The following is an 11,118-nucleotide window of genomic DNA, read 5'->3' as shown; positions in this document are numbered from 1 at the left end:
AGAGAGAGAGAGAGAGAGAGAGAGAGAGAGAGAGAGAGAGGGAGCGACATGTATAAAAGAGAGAACGCCTTCTGAAGTCTCCTGAACCGCGCCTGATTATCATCTTGAATTTAAAAAAAAAGTGAATCAAGTTAACTCAAGTTAATAGTCTTTATCTGTATTGAGGCAGATCTTAAAGCTACAGTACGTAGTTTCTGTCGCCCCCGTGAGGAATTTTAAGTAATGACAACCAAACTGTCAGAGCATCCACATTACACAAGCCTTCCCCCACCCCTCCTTTAAACAGTTGCTAGTAGCCAAGGAGGACACATGGATGGACTCTTCAGAAGAGGTAATCATCGTCACTTGAATTTCTGCATGCACGCCACAATCTTCTGAACACAGTCACCTTGAGAACCAGCACCGGGAATTATCTGTGATCTGCAAAATTCGCAGATAGCGGTGTGATATTATTATTTTCTCCCAGAATGCATTGCAGCCTCGGCCACAGTGTGTGAAGTGTGTGAATGGTGAATGGTTCCTGTGCTATTTAAAGGCGCTTTAAGTAGTTGTTAAGACTAGAAAAGAGCTGAATACTGTAAGTAGTGTCTTTAATATTTCCAAAGTGATTTATTAATCACAAATGAGAACTCATATCTTTCCCCACATCAGACGTTTTATTCAAAATGTATTTCCACTTCCTGCAGAGAGCAGAGAGAAAATAAAACAGTGTTTTGTCCAAAAGCATGAGTCAGTAAATTTAACCATTTAATCCCAACTTCTCTGACACCTAAGCGCAGACAGTATGTCACATTATTTAGTCCCAAAAAAACATGAAAAATGAAAATGCGTGTATGCATCGCTGGGGCCCGAACATTCAGGAAACTGCCCATGCGTTTTTGTTCTTCGGGTGGCTTCTGTTTGCCTTCAGAGTCTCCTCAGACGTTCATCGACAACATCAGGAACTGTGACGGGAAGAGACAATAAACGCCAATTAAATCCCAGAACAACAAGATAAATTCAGTTTCATTTAAAAAAAAAAAAAAACGAGAATAAGCAGAATAAAGCGTGCGACCACAGAGACAGCCCCAGGATAGTAGGCTCGTTCGAGATGAACTGGAGAGTGGACGAGGGCAACAAGCTGTGGTAAAGTTTCCAGCTCGGTAAAGGGGGCAGTTTCCATGCGGTTCCAGCAGCCTTGAGGGTGGACAGGAAGTGACAAAAACACTGTGGTGCATTCCAATTTAATAAATATAAATATAATCAGACCCACATATCGGCTTGTACACAGTCTCCAGTTGTTTTAATTATGACAGAGTAGATCTCATAATGCTTTACATGAGATCTGTTGATTTTAATTAACAACAGACTGTAGATGATCAGGGATCTGATCAGATTTAGTCTCTCTGACTTCTAAACGTCAACATCAGCCTCACAACGTGTGTTCTGTATATAATAAGTCTTTAAATCAGACAATTAACAGTTAAAATCCCTCAGATTAAAAAACAATAAAAAGTTTATATAAAACGTCATCATGTTGTAAACCAATCAGGTGTTAAATCAGCTGAGAAGCCGGGGTTTCTCAGCATGCTCTGGGTCCACCTGGGTCCGCCTGGGTCCACCTGGGTCCACCTGGTTCCGCCTGGGTCCGCCTGGGTCCACCTGGGTCCACCTGGGTCCGCCTGGCTCTTGCAGTCGGTGAAAAGCAACTGCGTCTCAGACCTGCGGCCCCTGGTCTCAGACCTGCGGCCCCTGGTCTCAGACCTGCGACCGCCTTGCTCTCGTGAGATTATCGTTGCCCACGTGTGCACGACGTCAGAGCAAGTCAGGATCAAGTCGGACACAAATCTACCCAGCATGCAACGGGCGCCGATCGCCGGTGGTCGATTCTGTGCAGACCTGGCTCATCTCCAACGAGCCTAATGTTAGGTCTGCTGCTGGTTGCACCCTGTCTCTGCCCCCCCGTCTGTCCTTGATTGCAGGAATAGAGCCTGGTGTGTGGGAGTCAGGGTTCCAGCTGCAGCTCATCAGATCCAATCACCTCTGCTTCAAACACCCGGTCAACCTACCACTCCTCGTCAGATCGTAGTTGGGACACGACATTAGTCTCTTTGCTGACGCTACTGTTGAGTTATAAACAATGTTCTGAAAACAATGTATGTATGATGGAGCCAGGTTAGAAAAATATGCATATCTCTGTCCCCCATGTCCCTGTAATGTCCCCAAATGTAAAGAACCACAGGTCAAGTCTGGCATTTCACAAGTGGAAAGGGGTTTCCTGCTTCGCTACAAAAGGTGGCCCACTGCAACCAAAAACGACCCCCAAAGGTGCAGAGTTTGAAGGCATGTCCTTCCTCATTGGACAGCAAAGATGCACTGGCATGTTGCCATGCCAACAACGAACCAATGAGAACCGCCCCCGGGTACAGGGGATAAATCTGTGTGATTTAGGAATATTCAGGACTGGTTTCACGTGACTCCATCATGGGGGAAGCGTGGATCCAGTCCGCTGTCAGCTGCAGAGTGATCATGTTTGTTTTGTGTCTGCTTGTCTTTGTCTCATCATCTTCATCATTCTGTTGCATTAAACCTTTTCTTAATTATTAATTAATTCTCAATTGGACCCTCAGCCTCCTTTTCCTCAGAGATCCAACATAACACGAAGTTAGTCACAAAATTCTAACACTACCTTTGGATTAGCTTGTGTACCTTGCTTGTACTCATTGTTCTTTGTCTGCCACAGTTTCTTTTAACCTGACTCCTGCCTTCCACCACTCCTGCTCTCCACCCTGGATCGCTGGATTATCGGACACGGTACCACTTACGTTCTGCACCCTGGACTACATTGGATTTGTTTTGGACTTGGTTTTTCATCATTGCATCCCCGACACTGGAATAAACCTGTTTGGACTGTCATTCTGGTCTTCGTTTCTGTTTGCATTTGGGCTCAACTGGTTTCCACACGTAACAGATGAACCCCAAACATCTTGTCAAGCAATCACCTCATGAGTATTTGCAGAGATTAAAGATCCTGGTGTGATGTTATTATAATGTGGTTTTTACCTGCATGATGTTCATCTTCACCCGTCCCCTCTTAGCTTTGTCCAGAACCTGGAAAGTTCCTGTTGAAGAGGATAGAGTTTCCGTCAGCTTACAGTTGTTTTAACGCAAATAAATCTTCACTTCAATCATTAGTGGTTGTATTTGTAATCAGAGGCGGTTCTAGGATCAGACCTTTAAAGGGGCTCAGCCCTAAAATGAGAAAGTGACATGGATACAGTGCCTTGCAAAACTATTTCATTAGCCGGGGATCTCTGAACAAGGCCAGCTAACGAAATCCATAAACTAATAAACCTTTCTTATTACAAGCAATAACAGAAAATGGGAATCATTTCAGAAACGTTTTAGCTTTCTATCTATTGTTGATTGGATGCTAACGTTAGCTCAAAACACCGTTCAACTGACAGCCTTTGTTGTGTTGGATGCTAACTTGTAGCTAAGCTAGCAGTCATTTCAAAAACGTTGTGGCTATCTATGGTTGTTTGGTTGCTAACGTTAGCTCAAAACACCATTCAACTGACAGCCTTTGTCGTGTTTGATTGCTAGCTTGTAGCTAAGCTAGCAGTCCTTTCAAAAACGTTGTAGCTATCTATGGTTATTTGTTTGCTAATGTTAGCTTAAAACACCATTCAACTGACAGCCTTTGTTGTGTTTGATGCATAGACCGTATTTATATTAACGGCCTATGGTTTGATGCTAACTTGTAGCTAAGCTAGCAGTGAACCAACTTCATTAAGTAGCTCCATTTTTACTGTGTTGACATTACAGAAGTCTCTCGTTAGCATCTTGAATGCTACTTGTTGGAAAGTGACGCTTGCGCGACTCACATCTGCACTCGACTCACATTGAGGAGTGACAACATCTACAGAAATGTTGATTAATGTGCATTGTCTTAATCAAATAAATAAATCTACAAGTTCAACACGCCTGAAACATTTTAATTTGTATCAATGTTTTTAACTTTTCAACACTTTTGACGCTTTTTTGAATGTTTGTGACTTTTTTGACGTTTTCAACACTACGTAACACTAACCTAGTAACTTTAGTTTTACAGTTACTTTTGGAATTTATGGTCGATAAACCTCATTTATAGGAAATTATACCTAATGTTTGAGTTAGAAAAGCAGAAATTAGGAATTACTTAGATTAAAATTAAAGGAATGGATGTTGATGATAATCACAGACTGGAATATGTCAACTTTTACTCAAAACTATTTCAAAAACACTTCAATTTGTTTTTCAAATGCTGTAAAATTGAATAAGACGCCCCAAAATTAATAAAAGTAGAGATGTGTACTTGGCAAAGAGCGTTGTGTGGATTCAATCATGTTATTTTGGGAAATTAAGAAGATCATTGATAAAGGACAACGAGTCAATTTGCCCCGAGGACAACATGAGGGTTAAAGTCAAATGAATCTTTACTTTGATAATTTTGCGTTATTGATGTCGTTTGATTGAACCCAGTGAAGGTTTTATTGTGACGTACTGAACATGTTCTCCAGACGGACGATGCAGGTGAGGTAGTCGTCGAAGTTCAAGTTGTAGTCCACGTCAGCAAACCTCAAGCCGATGAGCTGCAGGAGCTTGTTGTTCAGCTGCATGCCTTCAGGGAAACAAGGCACATTTACATTTACCCTCAAACACAACACACAGTTACCAAAAACTACAGACGCCATCTTTATTAGCTGTAGTGCAACTGCTGCTACTACAACTGTAAGTTGAGACAATACTATTACTACACAAAAATACAGCCTACATTACGAGTTGATGAATTCCTGAAATTCCTGAAAACGATTTTGGAAACATTATTTTTAAAACTTTCAGCGCGTCCACGTGATACAAGCCTTCCGTGATCCCACGCCCAGCTCATCTACGCAGTTGCTAGTAGCCACGGAGGACACGGATCCCAAAAAATAAATAATGGACTCTTAACTGCCATGTGACTTGTTGTCATGTGACAGGTTGTCAGCCGGCGGTGGTTTAATTTCATACGAAATCATACCAATTAGCTTGCATATGTTTTCTTGCGATACACTATACCAAGTTGTTTATGGCAATCTTAGTACAACATGTTAAAGGGACAGTACATTACATAGTCATATATGAACAAAACATGTTCTTTGCATTCAAACATGAAAAAGGATTAATAACAAGAATTAAAAGAAGACAACGGTCGGACAAAATAAAATCTTGACTCTTACCTGCAGCACTGAGGGCACTGCGGAGCTCGTAGGACGACATCTTCCCTGAGCGGTCGGTGTCAAAGGTCAAGAAGAGCATCTGCAACGACACAAGTCCATCTTTAACCTTTGACCCTTTCACTGCCTGAAGCACAAATAACCGAAATCCCCAAACTTCCAACACCACAGCTGATTCACAGCGTTTCAGAGGGTGAATACGGGTTTATTCACACACAAAGCATGGGGAAAGTAAAGTGTTTTTTTAAGACTAACATGCAAGACTGAACCTAGAAATTAGCATAATATTGAACCTTAAGTATATTTTGTACATTTTTATGCTGATATGTTTGTACTTTCTTCACCCTTATGTTGTCTTCCCGTCAAAATTGAAAGTCAACACTTTTGTTGACACATTTAATTCAATATTTTTTAACTTATTATGTTTTGTCCCTTTTTTCAATGTTTGTCACTTTCTTTGACATTTTCAACATTAATTTAACTTTAGTTTTACAGTTATTTTTGGAATTTATGGTCAATTAACCTTGTGGTTAGGAAATTATATCTAATGTTTGAGTTAGAAAAGCAGAAATTAGGAATTATTGAGACTAAAATTAAAGGAATGGATGTTGATGATAATCACAGACTGGAATATGTCAACTTTTACTCAATACTATTTCAAAAACACTTCCATTTGTTTTACAATGATATAAAATTGAATAAGACGCCCCAAAATTAATGAAAGTAGAGATTTGTACTTGGCAAAGAGCGTTGGGTGGAATCAATCATGTTATTTTGGGGAATTAAAAAGAACATTGTTATAGGAAAACAGGTTAATTTGACCGAAAGACAACATGAGGGTTAATTAAATATTGCAAATGCAGAACTTTTACTTTTAACTGAGTATTTCTAAAGTTTTGGTAATCCAAGATCTGAGTGATTTACAGTTTAAAACACATAAATCGACACATACGATCCACTTCTTCATCTTTTCCCAGAAGACCTTGAACTCTTGGAACTCCAGCATGCCGGTGTTGTCCACCTGTTGTTACCGTCAAGGGAAAAGAAACTTCAAAAGCATTTGGTGAAATAAACCTGTCCTTTCTTTAAACTCATATGCATTTCTCTCTCTAAGTTGGGTTGTTTTTAAATCAAATTTTCCAGCCCTATGAAGCTTGAAATCGTTAGTTTGAATCGAGTGAGTGAGCGATGTGGAAGGATACGTCCATCAGGTTGATGATACTATGGCAGGTGCTCAGACTCAGGCCCTTGAACGTGATTTCTTTTCCTGAAAAACAGTAGTTATAAAAAAAGTTATTACATTTTCGTTATTTTAAATCATTTACATGATAAAACATGCACAGAAACATATTGTACACGCAAGATTAAAAGTGCCACTTGCAATAAGTTGAATTTGAAGGGGAAACTTTTGAACTGCTTCCCAATAGTCAGTTCTCAGCGTTTTTGGGCCCAGATGTAGTCGCTTTTAACAATGCGTTTGCTTACATACAATCGCTGCCACGCGTATCCTGTGTTCCTTTGGAGCTTAGGTTGCAATTCAGTACATGAAAGTGGGGGGGCGTATATCATCTGTTAGGCAGGTCCAGAACTATCTTCTGGTGTCGGCCTAGGATGATATGGCCCTGAACCGCCCCCTAGTGGATATATATTCAATCCTTCAGTAGTCTATATTCACGATCTTCCACATCTGGGATGTTGCTTCTTTTCGGCCGAACATCCGTTACCTTATGCTTTCTTGGCATGTTAAACTCCGGTGGATTTCTGAGGACTATGGTTACCTGGTCCTCAGGTCTCTGCAGGGTAAATCCAGACAGCTAGCTAGACTATCTGTCCAATCTGAGTTTCCTGTATCACGACTACAACAACTTTTGAACGTACACGTTCCACCAAAACAAGTTCAATCCCGAGGCTATTTTGCAGCGGCGCCGTGGCTCCCAGTCCGGCGCTTAGCCCCGCCCAAAACGATTGTGATTGGTTTAAAGAACCTTCCTTAGCAGCGCTGTGGAGGATGGTCTGGCAAAGCGAGACTAATCATCAAGGTACACGCAAAGTACGCAGGCAAGTACGTCAATGGCGTTCACGCCGCCGCTAAAAAGCTGGTATCTCTGGGCCTTTAAAATAGAATGATGTGTAATTATGATCCCTAATCAACAAAACAAAGAGCATATTATTCCCTTCTCAGACTGTTGAATTGTAAGCCTCTTTAGATAGAAAAACAGACAGACAGACAGACAGATAGTTATTGATCCCAAGAAAAATGGGAAATTACAGTGTTACAGCAGCACACATACGTCAGTCACACAACACAGAATATAAATATAACTGAGATACTAGGAAAAATGTACATACATACAATATACATGAAATAATAATAATAGGAATAAAATAAAAAACCAATATTTGAATGTATACAGATTTTTAGATGTAAATAGTGTTGTGTGACAGAAGTTATATTTAGTTTTCCTTCCAATCAAATCAGAAAGAAAAAGAATGAAAGTAAACCAACAAAAAATCATCTACTTACGTCTGCTGAGAACGGCGTTGAGCATCTGGTGCAGCTCCCTGACAGAGATGGCGTTGTCCTGGGTAGGAAAGGAAACTTTAATCTCTTATATGCACACACCTAGTCATCTATGAATCTAAGTTCTTCATTATAATATTACCAAATGGAGTTTAAATGTGCAACATATGAGAACCCCTCCTGTACGGACTAACAGGTGTCACACACTCTTTAACCCTCGTGTTGTCCTCAGGTCAAATTGACCCGTTTTCCTATATCTTTGCCAAGTACAAATCTCTACTTTCATTAATTTTGGGGCGTCTTATTCAATTTTATAGCATTTGAAAACAAGTTGAAGTGTTTTTGAAATAGTATTGAGTAAAAGTTGACATATTCCAGTCTGTGATTATCATCAACATCCATTCCTTTAATTTTAGTCTCAATAATTCCTAATTTCTGCTTTTCTAACTCAAAAATTAGGTATAATTTCCTATAAATGAGGTTTATTGACCATAAAATCCAAAAGTAACTGTAAAACTAAAGTCTATAAGTTAGTGTTACGTAGTGTTTAAAACATTCAAAAAAGCGTCAAAATTGTTGAAAAAAGGGACAAAGACATAAGAAAAAGTTGCAAAACCAATTTAAAAATAATTCCTAAAAATGAGGTTTATTGACCATAAATTCCAAAAATAACTGCAAAACTAAAGTTAAAAAGTTAGTGTTACGTAGTGTTGCAAAATGTCAAAAAAAAAAAGAAAAAGACAAACGTCGAAAAAAATAGCGTAAAAAAAAAACGTAAGAAAAAGTTAAAAACATCGATGAAAAGCTTCAACAAAATTGTTGATTTTCGGGAAGACGACACAAGGGTTAAATGTTTTGGAAAGCCTCTTAGTGACGCTGATGGAACTTCCTGGTAGCGGTCATGTGACAGCTTTGTCAATTTTTGTTGTTGTTGTGTGCATGGTCAACAGATATGCCAGAACTAGCTTAACCCTCATGTTGTCTTCGGGTCAACTTTGACCCGTTTTCAAAGTTTTTTTTTAAATATATGAAATAAAGAAAGTCGAAATATGGGTGAGAAATATTGGAAAAGACGGCGAAATCGATTAAAAAAATAAAATTACAAATGTAAATACGTCATAAAAAAACTTGAGATAAGGGGAAAACCGGGAAGACAACACAAGGGTTATTTTTTAAAGCCTTTTTTGTTTTGTTTCTAAAGTAAGAGTCAAGTCATTAAACATCATAATGCTAACATGACAAGTCATATAATACAACATATACAACATATACAACATATACAACCTGTTCTGTCCACAGAATATAGTTCAATATGTTCAACAAATGCTGGGATTGCATCCATCCATTGCACTCAGTTATCTTTTGATTTTCCTTTTCATAAACGGGGTTTTCAAACATTAAAAACAAGTTGCTTGATTTCATTTTTAAAATTAAAAATTCAAAAATGTAAGCTGTAGATCCAATGAGGCAATCTGTAGGGGGGACCAAAGCGGGACACGTTGCAAAATGTTGCTTTAATACCCGTTTATAAAAAGGAAAAACAAACGACCCAAAAGACACACCGACCCCCAGAAGCTTTCACACACTCGTTTCCCGACACGTGAAATACAGATTTCCATCTTTTTTTCCTTACGTCACCGGCCAGCTGATCGAACAGCTTCCTCAGGCCTTTCTCCTCCGTTGTCTCCTCCTCTGGAGACGTGGGCATGGGCGGCTGCAGGAAACAACAACATCAACAACATCAACAACATCAACAACATCAACAACATCAACATCATCAACAACATCAACAACATCAGCTCCGGACACGTTCATGGAAACGGTAACGGCTTTGTTAATGAAGCACAACCTTAAAGGTACAGTACGTGATAAGTTATAACAGGTACTATCATTTGTCCCTCTCGCATTAGTTGAGCTCATTAATGAGCAGCGATGAACGCGTGAATATGAATTCTTCAATGTGTATCTGTGACTGTGACGGATGAATTAAATTGTTTTTAACTGTTTTTTTGTGTTGAAGTGTGGCTTTTAGCTCATTTTAGTGTAGAAAAGGTTAAATCTGCAATTTGCGCGCCCCCTTGAGTAGCTTATGTGTCGGCTGTACATTTGTCTTTTAATTGTTTTGTTGTTTTAAACCCTGTGCTTGTCGTTGTGTCTGTAACTCTTGCAGCAAAGTAAGTTGCTCAATGTCCAAATTTCTCCTCAGGGAGGCCAATAAAAGCACTTTGACTTTGATGTTCAGCGAACATCTCCTCACGGTCGCTCTGTTTTCTGTGTGCGCTGAAACCAAATCTGGTGTTAATCTGGTCTGAATTCAGATATCAACAATCTTTGTGCATCTTTAAAGAGCTTTTCATGGAATTACAAAATATAAACAACACAAGACCATCTACAAAAAAACAAACGTGTTGATGTTTGTTTCTGCAGATTTGACACAGTAACGCGTAATGTAACAAATCGTCCATCGGTTTGATGATGAACCGACGGGTTGATGAACCGAACTGGTGATTGGTGATCTACTCACATCTGGCAGGTTGGCGTCAACGTTGCTCCCCATCTCACTGAAGAACACACACACAAGTTGTGTTAGAAAGATTTAAACGTTTTGTATATTCTTTAAATATATGTGCTATGTCATAAAGTTTAACGCTGCTGCGAAGCTTACAAGGGAACAATGCTGTTTTTTTTTTTAGCTCAATTTACCTTAACTGAACAGCTTTGGGGTCATGGGAAAGGTCACGTGACTTATTTATTCTCGCTCCCCCTTAGCGCCCATGAGCGGAAAAAAACGGCTAACGGGTTAGCGATGGTGTTTTTCACACTGTCGTCATGGCAAGAAGAAGCAGAAAGCTGCGTAGGAAGGCATTGTCATTGGGGTGGTCGGTCCGTAGGGAGTCGGGTTGGGAACCAGAGGGTCGCTGGTTCAAGTCCCCGTGTGGACCAAAAAAGTACGGAGTGTGGATTGGTGGCTGGTGGCTGGAGAGATGCCATTTCACCTCCTGGGCACTGCCAGGTGCTCTTGAGCAAGGCACTGTACCCCCCCCCCCCCCCAACCGCTCAGGGTGCTGGTCCAGCCCCCCCACTCTGACATCTCTCCATTAGTGCATGAATAGGTTCTGAGCATGTGTGTGTGTGTGTGTGTGTAGTTCAGGACTGTGTGTGAAAACTAACAAAGTGTGTAGGCAGAGTGTAAATTGTGATTTCCCCACTGGGGATTAATAAACAAATTTAAATTAAATTAAATTGTCGGAGGAACAGAGAGAGAGGAAACGACAGACTGAACGAGCAAGGACTCAAACAAATGTCAACATCCGCGCTGCCAAATATCTATTCTGAAGCTGTCGGGGGGGGGGGGGGGGG

The 11,118-nt window shown here is 40.1% G+C and overlaps 1 protein-coding gene across 1 annotated transcript in view; it reads right to left on the bottom strand.

The window, feature by feature from the left end:
- Positions 1-877: 877 nt before the first annotated feature.
- capn9 (calpain 9) overlaps positions 878-11,118 on the bottom strand; it is a 31,067-nt gene continuing 20,826 nt past the window's right edge. Inside the window, exons 14-22 of the mRNA XM_034884204.1 lie at positions 10,283-10,319; positions 9,392-9,472; positions 7,762-7,819; positions 6,440-6,504; positions 6,190-6,258; positions 5,241-5,319; positions 4,526-4,642; positions 3,043-3,101; positions 878-944 (exon numbers count right to left, since the gene is read on the bottom strand). Coding sequence (XP_034740095.1) covers positions 918-944; positions 3,043-3,101; positions 4,526-4,642; positions 5,241-5,319; positions 6,190-6,258; positions 6,440-6,504; positions 7,762-7,819; positions 9,392-9,472; positions 10,283-10,319 — 592 coding nt within the window. The 3' untranslated portion in view covers positions 878-917. The remainder of the gene's footprint in view (positions 945-3,042; positions 3,102-4,525; positions 4,643-5,240; positions 5,320-6,189; positions 6,259-6,439; positions 6,505-7,761; positions 7,820-9,391; positions 9,473-10,282; positions 10,320-11,118) is intronic.

This window comes from Etheostoma cragini, chromosome 2 (genome assembly GCF_013103735.1).
Source record: "Etheostoma cragini isolate CJK2018 chromosome 2, CSU_Ecrag_1.0, whole genome shotgun sequence".
In the NCBI taxonomy this organism is placed as follows: domain Eukaryota; kingdom Metazoa; phylum Chordata; class Actinopteri; order Perciformes; family Percidae; genus Etheostoma; species Etheostoma cragini.
The sequence above is the reverse complement of the archived record's forward strand: the minus strand, read 5'-3'. Positions and strand labels throughout refer to the sequence as shown.